At 39.0% G+C, this 12,819-nt stretch overlaps 1 protein-coding gene across 3 annotated transcripts in view; it reads left to right on the top strand.

Moving 5' to 3' along the window:
• The window catches only part of LOC112617081 (glycerol-3-phosphate dehydrogenase, mitochondrial), a 247,945-nt gene that overhangs the window by 132,462 nt on the left and 102,664 nt on the right, over positions 1–12,819 (top strand). For all 3 annotated transcript variants that reach the window (XM_025373807.1, XM_025373806.1, XM_025373805.1), the window contains one exon: positions 7,342–7,451. In XM_025373807.1, coding sequence (XP_025229592.1) covers positions 7,350–7,451 — 102 coding nt within the window. In that variant the 5' untranslated portion in view covers positions 7,342–7,349. The remainder of the gene's footprint in view (positions 1–7,341; positions 7,452–12,819) is intronic.

Raw genomic sequence — 12,819 nt, 5'->3', positions numbered from 1 at the left:
AAAAGGTACAATAAGTTACTGTTGACTGCAGTCACCCTGTTCTATCAAATACTAGATCTTATTCATTCTAACTACATTTTTGTACTCATTAACCATCCCCACCCCAACCTCACTACCATCTCCAACCTTTGGTAGCCATCCTTCTACTTTCTGACTCTTTGTCTCCATGAGTTCATTTGTTTTTATTTTTGGCTCCCACAAATGAGTGAGAATATGCAAAATTTGTCTTTCTGTGCCTTACTTATTTCACTTAACATGATGTCCTCCAGTTTTACCCGTGTTGTTGCAAATGAAATGATCTCATTCTTTTCTTTTTTGAGACGGAGTCTCGCTCTGTCACCCAGGCTGGAGTGCAGTGGTGTGATCTCAGCTCACTGCAACCTCCGCCTCCCAGGTTCAAGTTATTTTTCCTCCTGTCTCAGCCTCCTGAGTAGCTGGGATTACAGGCGCCCACCACCATGCCTGGCCAATTTTTTTGTGTTTTTAGTAGAGACGGAGTTTCACCATGTTGGCCAGGCTGGTTTCGAACTTCTGACCTCAAATGATCTGCCCACCGTGGCATCCCAAAGTGCTAGGATTACAGGCGTAAGCCACTGTGCCCGGCCTGATCTCATTCTTTTTTATGGCTGAATACTACTTCATTGTGTATATGTACCACATTTTTGTTATCCATTTGTCTGTTGATGGACACTTAGGCTGATTGAAAATCTTGGCTATTGTGACTAGTGCTGCAATAAACATGGGCATGCAGTATGGGATGCCTTTATGTCTTGCTGGAGAATATGTGCCCCAAGCCTTGTTGTTGAAATTACTCTTCTGTAATTGATGTTCGAGCTGTACTCTCTGCCCCTCCACTGGTCATGCTTGTAAGGGATACAGAGAAATATGCTTACTTCTATGCTGGTATAAGAATCAAAACCCTGAGAAGTTCCCATTTTTTCCTTAAACTAATGTAGAGCATGGGGATTAGAAAGGTAATTGAGGTTTCTATATAAGAAACCACAAAGATAGGAGAGTTTTTGTAAATATAAAGGTATTACAGGAAAGGGGTCCCCATCCAGATGCCTAGAGAGGGTTCTTGGATCTCATGCAAGAAAGAGTTAAGGATGAGTCTATAAAGTGAAAGCGAAGGAATAAAAGAAGGACTACACAGGGCTGCTGGTTGCCCATTTTTATGGTTATTTCTTGATTATATGCTAAACAAGGGGTGGCTTATTTTACCCAGCTCCTATTCAAGATGGAGTTCCTCTGGTTCACACGCCTCTGACAAAGGGACCCAGGGCTTATTCCACAGAGGAGTGATAAATGTATTTGCATGGATTCTTTTTTTCAACATTTGATTTTTTTTTTTTTTTGAAGACAGGGTTTTGCTCTGTCACCCAGGCTGGAGTGCAGTGGTATGATCATGGCACATTGAAGCTTGACCTCCTGAGCACACATGATTCCTCCCACTTTGGCCTCTTGAATAGCTGAAACTAGAGGTGTGCGCCACCATGCCCAGCTAATTTTTTAAATAGAGATGGAGTCTTGCTTTGTTGCCCAAGCTAGTCTTGAACTCCTGATATCAAACAATCCTCCTGCCTTGGCCTCCCAAATTTCTGGGGTTACAGGTATGAGCCACTGGCCCAGCCTATTTGCATGATTCTTACTTATGCTAAATTTATATTTTGATAAGTAAGGCTGCTGGAAGAGAGAAGATAAGACAGGAAGATGAGGAGGAGAGTGAGTACTGTTTAGAGATTTCAGAGGCCAGAAAGTGCGATCTGGTTCTGGAATAAATTTGCTTATGCATAGTTGCCTTGCCTATGAATGGGAGGAGGCAGAAGTGGTGGGTGCACTCAGGGATTTACATGAAGTAGGATGTGAGGAGTTGTTCTTTGTTAAAAGTCACTGTCTATAATGGGTGCCCTACAAGGACATCTACGAATTCAGCTGAGCCAGATGAGTTGCAGCAGTCAGGTACAAACAAGGGTCAGCAAACTTTGAAAAGTGGCAAATTTAGTTTTTGTTTGCTAGCAGTAAGTACATTTTATTGTGTAGCAATTACATCTGTCAGTTTTAGGCAAAAGTTTCCCAAGTACCTATTACTCTTAGGAGTTTTAGACCCAAATATCCATCTGTTTGCTGTTTTCTGTGAGTAGATGTTCCATGAAGATCTCAAATTTTCTTAGTTGCAAGCTGAGCTTCTCTTCTTCCTTAAGCCTGCTTCTCTTTCTAGATCTTAATATTGAAATGTTGGGGCCATTTTCCAGCTGCCCCAACTAAAACTGCCTACTGTGTTCAGTCTGTTCCTGCTGCCTCCGGTAGTTGGTTGTCAGGTCTTGTCATGCTCTCTAATTGAGTGCAGTCCTTAGAGAGTTTTGCAAAACATCCGCCTCTAGATTTGCACTCTTTAATGTTGCCTTAAACCAGGCTCTCCTCTCACACGGGATCTATTTCATTGCCCTCTAATTGGTCTCTCTGTCTTCTTAAGCTTCAACACAAAAATCTACTTGAGTAGTCTTTACAGAGCATTAGACAAAACATCTTACTTCCTTACTCTACAGCCTCTACTCCCCATTGCCAACAGGATATCCTAGAAATATCTTACTTCATGTGTACACAGTCTTCCTCTCTCTTGCCCCCTGGACTTTTTTTTAAACCCCATTTCTAGCTGCACATCATCTCCAGCCAAACGAGATAACTACTTGTATGCCTAGAACGTACCATGATGCTCCCCTTTCTCCTCCAGTTGTCTTTCTCTATAACGTTCCCTACTCACTCCCCTCCAAATTCTTTTTTTTTCCCCTTCAATACCCTTCTCCAAAATCCTGTCTTCACTGAAGCCTTCTTTAATTCTTTTAGTCAGAGTCAGTTTCTTGCAACATTAAAATTATACAGCACCTTGCTTTTTTTTTTTTTTTTTTCCATCAGGCTATTTATAACACTCAGTATAGCACAACTAGTTATAAGACAGAGTTCAGAGTTACAAGATACACTTTGATATTTAATCCTACAAATAGATTATTAATTCCTTGTGGGCAGTTAGTTGATAATCTCACAGATATATTTAGTTGAGCACCATTTGTTTAGGTTTTGCTTAAACAAATGGTGTTCTCCTTGCAAGAATTAGCGCTAGCTCTGGTCTGTGTCAATGCAGCAGCCAGTCCTGAGTCAGCATATATGTGATTTAATTAAAAGGCTATAAAACATGGATTTGAAGCTATGATAAATAAGCTAATTCTATTTTTTAATATTTTTTCCCCTCTGGTTTCCTTGAACATTTATTGCAGAAGTTAGTAAAGATTTGTGTATATTTTTGTTCCCCTTCTTTGCTAGTTTTCTGGTAAAACTGTTACTTAGAAGGAAATAATCTTTTTTTGTTTTGTTTGTAATCATTGTGAAAACGTTTCTCCTTACAATGGTAAATGGGTACATGTTGTCCACAGCATATGGTTTATATCATTCTAAATTTCTTCTTTCAGCATTAAAGTTCTTTTTTAAATTTTTTATTTTTTGAGACAGGGTCTTACTCTGTTGCCCAGACTGGAGTGCAGTGGTGCAATCTTGGCTCACTGCAGTCTCCGCCTCCCAGGCTCAAGGAATTCCCTTGCCTCAGACTGCCGAGTAGCTAGGATTACAGGTGCGTGCCTCAACCGCCTGGCTAATTTTTGTATTCTTAGTAGAGGCAAGGTTTCAGCATGTTGGCCAGACTGGTCTTGAACTCCTGACCTCAAATGATCCACCCACCTCGGCCTCCCAAAGTGCTGGGATTACAGACGTGAGCCAATGTGCCCGGCCCTACAACAAAGTTCTTACATTACTTGGCAGAAGATTACTAGCAGATACTTTTCTAGAGACTTCTTCATTGCCTTGGAGATTAACCCAAATGCCAAGGGACTGAACATTTGGGTGATTGTTTGAGAATAGGTCCTTCTTTTGGGAGTGACAACAAAATATGGTATAGCTTTTGGGGAGAAGTTGCCTTTTGAGACCAAAGGCAGGGCAGAACCACCCAGGGATCAAGAACATAAACTCAGTCTTGTTTTCTCACTTACTAGGCAGTGACTTTGGGGAAATCCCCGATTTCCTCTGAACTACCACTGCCCCTTTTATGAAATTAGATGTTGTGAGGGTGAAATGAGCTGATGTGTATAAAGAATTAAAAGCGCAGTACCTGTTACCTAGTAAATAATAAATGGCAGTGATTGTTATTGTAACATTTATAATAATAACAACAATCATAATGATTATCTTAGGAAAGTCAAGTGAAACTGACTGATTCTTGCCTTTGTTTTTGAGTTAGCCAAATGACCATGCAGAAGTATTTGATCACATTAGAAATAATGAGCCCCCAAGCATACATTACTTTTTGAAATTATTGAAAAAGGAAAACTCTTTATTGATTATAGTTGATATTATTGCTAACTCTGCAAGATGATATGAGAATGTAGTTTTTTGATAGTATTAGTGGCTCATTGGGAAAATGCATGAAAATATCCTCCTTTGCAAGTTTTTGTCTCTGACAAATCAAATTAAAACAATACTAGCAGGTAGGCAGGGAACATAGGGACCCACTCATTTGGAAATACTAGCTTCAAACTTAACTGGCTGAATGAACACCTCTGAGAATGAAACATTTTCATTGACTGTGTTATATATAACATCCCTCAGTTGGCCATGTTGATGTGTGGTATTCTTTGTGAGGTCAGCAGTGACATTATCAACAAGACAGAAGCAGTGATAAGTCAATCAGTCACAACACTCATATCCTAGGGACCACCATGCTGCTATGAGTCAGGCATGTGCATTGTTTAAGGTAAATAGTAAATAGAACTAGGACTTTATTCTGTGTCTCCAGTTGTCAGAGGAACCCAGTTAACCTTGAGATAGCATGCTATCTGGCTGCTAGGGCTTCCATTGTTGTGTGATAGGCACCCATGTGAACATTTACAGCAGTACCTTGATTGGTGATAGTGAGCTATGACAACTGGGTACCTGCTAAGTTAGGGTTTTTACTATCCCAGCAACCTAGGATGTAAGGTTTTGCCTAGGGTTGACTGAATGATAAATGGTGGCCTCTCACCAGCATACACCAACTGTCCTGCATAATTTGGGAAAGAGAAGATGGTTGATATAGCAAAGGGACAGTAAAGAAGAGACCTCCAGCAGCAGAGTATACAAATACCGAGTGAATATTTTCCTGGTAAGAATCTTTACAGGTTTTTTTTAGAGATAGGATCTAGTTCTGTCTCCCAAGTCTGGAGTGCAGTGGCACAATTGCAGTTCACTGCAAGCTCAAACTCCTGGGCTCTAATCCTGGGAAGAATCTTAATTAAGAAGACAAATTTTAGAATTTAGGAGTTTGTCAGGAAGAATGAGATCAGAAGAAAAAAATTTAAAAAATGTCACCACATATCAGTATATAACTTATAGTATCCTAAAATGAGTTTTATATAGAATCATAGTTATCAACTATATTGCAATTCTTTATTTAGGATAGTATGATAATAGATACAGTTTATTCAATGTGGACCCAAATATTTAACTGTATCATAATTTTGTTGAGATACTTTTTTTAGTATCCTAAGTTAAAACTACCTTCATAATAAATTATCTTCTTGAGTTGGGAGGTATCAGTGGAATGTAAGGTGTGTTGTCCAGACAGGCCAGTGCTCTACCCCTACAAGGAAATAGGGTAGTGGCTTCCCTGTTTCCCTGCTTTTGTGAATGGAAAGTCTTAGGCAGGTCAAATTACTCAACTCTAGAAATTTTTTTAGTTGATCACACAGGGTTATCTTTTTATGTTTAACAGTAAAAGCGGACAAAAGGATTTTTGGTGGAATTTTCATTTTTGTGCAATCTTTTTAGTTTCTGAAAAAGTTAAAGAATACTTTTTAAGTCCTCAACAAAACTTTAGAAAATTCCATTATCAGTCCAGTGGTGGAAAACAAGTGAGAGGAAAGAAAGTTAAGAGCTAAGACAACGCAGAACTTGAGAAATATTTAGTGGAGCCCAGTGTGGGGTGGCTTATGTTTGTAATCCTAGCACTTTGGGAAGTCAAGGTAGGAGATTGCTTGAGGCTAGCTTGGGCAACATAACAAGACTTTGTCTCTACAGAAAAAAAAAGAAAAAGAAAAAGAAAGAAAGAGAGAGAGAGAAAGAAAGAAAGAAAGAAAGAAAAGGAAAGAAAGGAGAGAAAGAAGGAAAAATCAGCCATGCATGGTGGCATGCACTTGGTAGTATGAGCTACTTGGGAGAATCACTGGCCTAGGAGTTTGATTTTACAGTTAGCTATGATTGAACCACTGCACTCTGGCCTGGGTGACAGAGCCAGACACTGTCTCTACAAAATGAGAGAAAGAAAAAAATATAAATACAGTGAGCACAAATATACAGTGAGTGCTTGATCTGGAGGGTTTTCTCTTAAAATGTTGGTGTCATGCAACTCTGGCTAGAAGAAAACTTTTCTTTTTGTTGTTAAGTTCCCCCAGTGAAAGGAATTACAGCAGGTTAAATTGGTCAGTTTGTGAAAGCATTAAGGCGTTAATACCTCTGACTTCTTATCTATAAAGTCTACTCTTTTTTTTCCTTTTTTTTTTTTTGGAGACAGAGTCTAGCTCTGTCACCCAGGCTGGAGTGCAGTGGCGTGATCTCGGCTCACTGCAACCTCTGCCTCTTGGATTCAGACCATTCTCCTGCCTCAGCCTCCTGAGTAGCTGGGATTATAGGTGCCCACCCCCACGGCCTCCTAAAGGGCTAGGATTATGAGCGTGAGCCACCATGCCCAGCTGACTCTTTCAATGATAGAAATATACCTGTGCTGGCTTTTGGCTGTAGTGAAAACTTCATTAGAAAGGGAGAAACTTGGGAAGGGAGTTGTACCACAATTTGAATTAAACACTTGCCAAATAACCTGAAGCAGGCTGATGTTTATTGTCCTGTTGAGTGACCCAAGACTTCTTTCTGCTGGTTCTCCTTGAGGAGAGGATTAGGTGTTGAACAAATTTACAAGTATAGCATGCAGTTTTGTCAAATACCCAGTGACACTTCTTTTCACAGTTCTCTTGACTTTATACTGTTTAAATATCCTCAGTTGTCTCTTAATTTGCTTTTCTTTCTTTAATTCCTATTGGATCAGAAAGTAACTTTTTTGTAATCAGTTTCCTTGTCTAGAATTTTTTGGCTATTTCTTTTGAGTTGCAGTATGCACATTGGTTTGTTAGTAGTTTCCTTATTTTGTGTTTTCTTTTCTAGTTTAACATGGTTTCATAATCTACACAGTGTCTTTTTCTTATTGGGATGGTTATGCGATAACTATCCCAATTAACTTCTTTTTGTTTTTTTTTTTTTTCTTTGTAGGCTAAAAAATGGCATTTCAAAAGGCAGTGAAAGGGACCATTCTTGTTGGAGGAGGTGCTCTTGCGACTGTTTTAGGACTTTCTCAGTTTGCTCATTACAGAAGGAAACAAGTAAGTAACTGTACTTGTGTTGATTACAGTATGCAACTTAAATCTGCTAAAGAACTGTCTATGGGGAGTGTGTGCACTCACGGTTTTGTTTAGAAAATACTTGTGAAGTTTCTCAGTTTGATCTGAAAGATACTAATTTAGAACAGTGCCTTAATGATCCTGGAGAACTGTGTGTATCTCCTTTTTTAAAAAGTGAATTTCTTTTTCAGGAAGCATTATTTAGCCTCTGTTTTGGCTCTTTGGTTTTTAAAAGACTGCTTCATTTATGAGTGCCAGGGTTTCTTCATTTAGACTTCCTTGTCTAATTCATTGAAATGTCTAGATACCTTCTATGTTCCTGCCAAAAGTTTTTGTCTTATTAGAAGGCAGGCAGCTGAGAAAGGAAATGGAAAAGAAAAGGCCCAACTGAATCCTGGTTTTATTTCTTCAAGGTTTAGTTATGTATGAAGTATTACTTTGTATAAGGTAAAAATTTTAATGGAGGAAAGCCATGAAAATAAGGGTTGGTAAGAAGTTTCCAAATATTATAAAGTGTTCAGTTTCTTTTCTTTCTTTTTTTTTTTTTTCCTTTACCTTACAACTGTGACTTCCCATAGTTCAAATTGATGCCAGGAAATAATTTTGCTGAATGGCTTTGTTCTTTTTTGAGGCTTGAAATGCTGGCAACCACCTTAGTAGTTAGTATCAGTCTCTTGTTCCCCCTCTCCTATGTCATTAGGACATTTTGTGATACTAGCTGTGTAGTGCATTTCTTTCTCAAAGATGAAGGTGAAGGAATTTGGTAAACAATTTGTAACCGAGTGATTCATTTTATACATTTTTGTGGCTGCCTTTAAGCCATGGTTTGTCTTATACTTCTTGTTTCTGTTTCTTTGTGCTACAAGGTGGCAGAGCCAGGCGCATTGCTTGCAATCCCATATCCTGAATGAGGATCACTTTAAAAACACATATTGTGGCCAGGTTCACTGGCGCAAACCTGAAATCCCAGCACTTTGGGAGGCCAGGGCAGGCAGATCCCTTGAGCCCAGAAGTTTGAGACCAGCCTGGACAATATGGTGAAACCCTGTCTCTACAAAAAAATACAAAAATTAGCCGGGCATGATGGTGTACACCTGTAGTCCCAGCTACTCCGGAAGCTGAGGTGGGAGGATTGCTTGAGCCTGGAAGGTGGAGGCTGTAGTGAGCTGAGATCATGCCACTGTACTTAAGCCTGGGTGACAACGTGAGAGCCTGTCTCAATCAATCAATAAAATAAATACATAAAAACATATTAAGAAGAATTAATTTGCTGGCTTATCATTAAAAAACCCAACAAGCCAATTTTTATGTGATTCCTGCTAAAGATGGGTGATATTGAATAGTCTTTTGATTAGTAATAGTCTTTTGATTAGTATTAGTCTTTCTTTTGCATTCTGAACTGTGAGGACATCACTCTCAATGCATGTATGTTGCAGTTTTTATTTTTTTAATTGACACAAAATCATTATACATATTTATTGGGTGCATAGTGGAGTTTTGATACATACGATGGTGTTATTAATTCACTGACTTGGTATTGAAACTTCCTCATCCACTGATCATGCTCAATGTACTATTTCTTTTAAAAGATTGCCTTGGTTCCTTAAAAGCAGGTGTGAAAAGATGTGGCTTCTGCTGAGGCTATTTCAGAAGCGCACTTCTGTTTGTGACATGGGCATTAAGGGATTAGATTACTTCTGCCATCTTTACCAGTGCTATCTGAAACGATACTGAAAAATGCCAATGCCAAAGGTCATGATATCTAATATGATGAGTTGTTGCTAAATTTATATGTGATTTATATCTTTTAACCACAGTAAGCATGTTCTACTTCAGAGTTTATAGCTTAAATTTGTACCTAGGTAACACTGTTTCATCCCTTTTTTTTGGTTTGAGTTCTCTCTAATAATTGATCTTAAAGAATAGAATAAACAGAAGAGACTCTGGCCCCAAGCATCAAGTTATAGGAGAATTTTATTCAGTAAAATCAAGGCAAAATAAAGACCTGTTGATTCCTGGGACATGTTGTCATTTTATCTTTCCTAAGTTAGATATCCTGACCACCCTAATAGCCAAATAAAATGGATACCAGCAGCTTGAAGTCATTTATAATTTTAACCTGACAAGTTCTGTTGAAAAAAATTACTACAGGCATATGCAATCATTGAGTTGCATAAGAAATCCAACTATATGCATTTCTTTTCTGGTGATTCCTGTCCCTTTAAGATACTGCCATTAGCATGTATTTGGGGGGTAGCAGGTGCGATGTAGCCATAGGGACTGGCAAAAATAAAAAATAAAAGCAAGAATGAGAAGAGGAAACAACCTATTCCAGCCATTGACATAAAATGACCACAGGCCTCCATTAACTCAGCTGTCCTCTCTCAGAAAATATCTGCCAATCAGAGCCATTCTGGGGGGGAATTTTCCTGACTTCAGTAGTCAGAAAAAATCTGCCCTTTGAGATACATTAATTGGCTACATTTTTGTTTGTAGAAGCTAGGGCCTTAAATGTGACTAGGTATGCTCCATTTTTCTGCAGAGTGATACTTAAAGTATTGGCTTGTTACAGGTATATTTACCTACTGTATGTTTATATTTTTTCTAGTTTTCTAAGAAGATTCCAACTGATAAACTGCCTTTTATTAAGAATAAGTTAGTTTGGAAACCCCAAGTTCCTGGTGTCCTAGAGAGCAGCCTATTGACTTTGGTTCTGGCACATTTTGCTGTGTTCTTGCATGCTCTGTCTTCCTGGCCCCTGGCTTGTGCCCGTTTGGTACTCCCAGGACAAAGCTTCTTCCCTGAAATACAAGCAAGGGCTATATTCTAAATACAAATGGATTGAATATAAAAGTTGGTACATTGTTAAAACATGTTTGGTGATGAGATAGTGCTATGAGTGTTTAGGTGCCAGGTGAGCTCCTGAAAACCTTTGAGTCAATTCTATAGTTAAATTACCTTATATTTGTAAAGAAAACGATTGTATATTCTTTAAAAATTAATTAAACATAAGACAGATTGAAATTGAATAAGATGTGGTTTCACTTACCTTGAATGCAGTTGCTTGAATCAGAGCCACTGTCGGTGGAAGAATAGAGGCCTCTGTGGAGACTGGTGTTTCTGGGAGCAGGTTAGGGGTTAGAGGTGGTAGCAATGATGCTTTTGTCTCAATTTACTGCATAGTATGGCTTTTCTTCCATACAAGCATATTATTAACATTGCTATTACTTATGTTTATCAATGATGAATAGTGCCCACTGTTGAGCCAAGTGAACTCTAGAGGTTCATTATTTTTATTTTCTAAGGGAAACAGGTCAGATTTAGAAGAGATAGAAGAATGCGAGGGTTGTTATAGCCTAAGGAGAGGGCAATTATTATGATTATTATTCTTTTGGAGCTGAGCAGCCTAAATCTTCAATTCCAACAAGGAAGTTGATGAGGAAAGGAGATGAAGGTTGGCTGACTTCTTTTGCTTGTGTCCACCTCCAGGGAAGGAGGTTTGTGGCCACAGACAACATCCACATTCCAGGCCTTCCTCAGTTAAGCATCTGAGGACTTTTAGCATGGTCTTAGAGTGGCTTCCTCTTCATTTTCTTGTCCCCTTTTCTTGATTTCCACCCATAAGCAGGTGACAAAGTTTCCACAAAGGGAGCTTGAGTTTTCTTCTCCCCAGACCACTCGTATGCCAAGAAACAAGAGTCTTAGTACTGCAATATTAGCATTTTACCACTCAAAGAAACCAACCCCAACCCCACTGGGAATGGAGCAAGCAGACACCTCTCTGGTGGTGTGGAGATTTTTTAGATCAAGTTGATTGTGATTCACTATTTAGTATAGGTTGGTTTAATAATAAACTTCTAGTTGAAATTTGGAGGTCATCTAGTCTAAGGTCTAGTGAAAGGAAGTAGCACTTCATAGAGGAGTCTCCTTTTTCTAATTCCACGCTGATGGGAGAATGGAGTAGATGAAGAGGAAAATTTAAATTAGGAAAAGGGGTCATGGGATACTTTTAGAACAAGTAAACCTTCTTGAGCAACAGAAGTAGACAGCATTAAAGTCAGGGCTGCATGAGGAGTCCTCAGGAAGAAGGGAAGTTTGGGATGGGAGTGGCCAGGGAGAATGAAACAAGAATAGGGTGGGAAGGAGTGCAGGGATTTCACACAGGGCTATCCTAGTCTTTCTTCATTATAGTCCAGCGGCACTGTTTAAAACTTTTTTTTTTTTAAGTTAACGTTTATTTCATACCTTCTAGGTCCTAACTGGAAAAATCTATGTGATGATGTGGGCTTTTCGTGAACCCCAGTGATGTGGTTGATATGACAAAAATCTATTCAGGTCGGAAGAGTGGTCTTGCTCACATAACACATTCTAGGTTTTTTCCTTCCATGACCTGGTCTGAAGGTGTGATGGCTTTGTGAGCTGAGGCAAAACTTGAGAACCACTGAGAGCTTTCTCAAAGCCCGGATGTGAAAATATTTTTCCCCCCTGCACCATAAATAGGCAAGGAGTGGGCCTCAGAATATGGAAATCAAGATCTCTCTCTCTCTCTCTCTTTTTTTTTCCCCTGACATGGAGTTTCACTCTTGCCTAGGCTGAACTGCAGTGGCATGATCTCAGCTCATTGCAACCTCCGCCTCCTGGGTTCAAGTGATTCTCCTACCTCAGCCTCCCAAGTAACTGGGATTACAGGCACCCTGATTCTAAGAAGATCATTCCTCTCAAGGTCTCTTTTTAATGAGAGGAATGAGCTGCTTAGAATCAGGGAAGTGAGAAATTCTCATTGATTGGTGTGCCATTGATAAGCAACAGAACAAAAAGGCCAAGAGCGTGATCTTTGGAGCAGTCTCTGCAGACTGCCTGCATCTAACACCTAGCTGTACTTTTCTTTTTTTGGGTATGTTTCCTTACCTTTATTTATTTACATATCTATCCCTTTATTTTTATTCGACATGTCATAATTGGGCATATTTATGGAATGCAGAATGATATTTCTGTGCATGTATACAACGTGTAACGATCAAATCAAGGTAATTAGCATATCCATCACCTCAAACATTGATCATTTCTTTGTCTTGTGAACATTAAAAATCCTCTCTTCTAGCTTTTTGAAAATATACACTAAATTATTGTTAACCATATTCAGCCTATAGTGTTACAAAGCCCTAGAACTTATTCCATCTAGCTGTAACTTTGTATTAACCAGCCTCTCCCTGTCTTCCCCCACCCCTTTCCAGCTTTTAATACTAACAATTCTACTCTCTATTTGTATGAGCTCAATTTATTTTAGCCCATAGATATGAGTGAGAACATGAAGTATTTATCTTTCTGTGCCTGACTTATTTCATGTAAC

The sequence above is a fragment of the Theropithecus gelada genome, unplaced genomic scaffold (assembly GCF_003255815.1).
Source record: "Theropithecus gelada isolate Dixy unplaced genomic scaffold, Tgel_1.0 HiC_scaffold_15876, whole genome shotgun sequence".
Lineage (NCBI taxonomy): Eukaryota > Metazoa > Chordata > Mammalia > Primates > Cercopithecidae > Theropithecus > Theropithecus gelada.
Note: the sequence above shows the minus strand (reverse complement) of the source record. Positions and strands in the feature narration are given on the sequence as shown.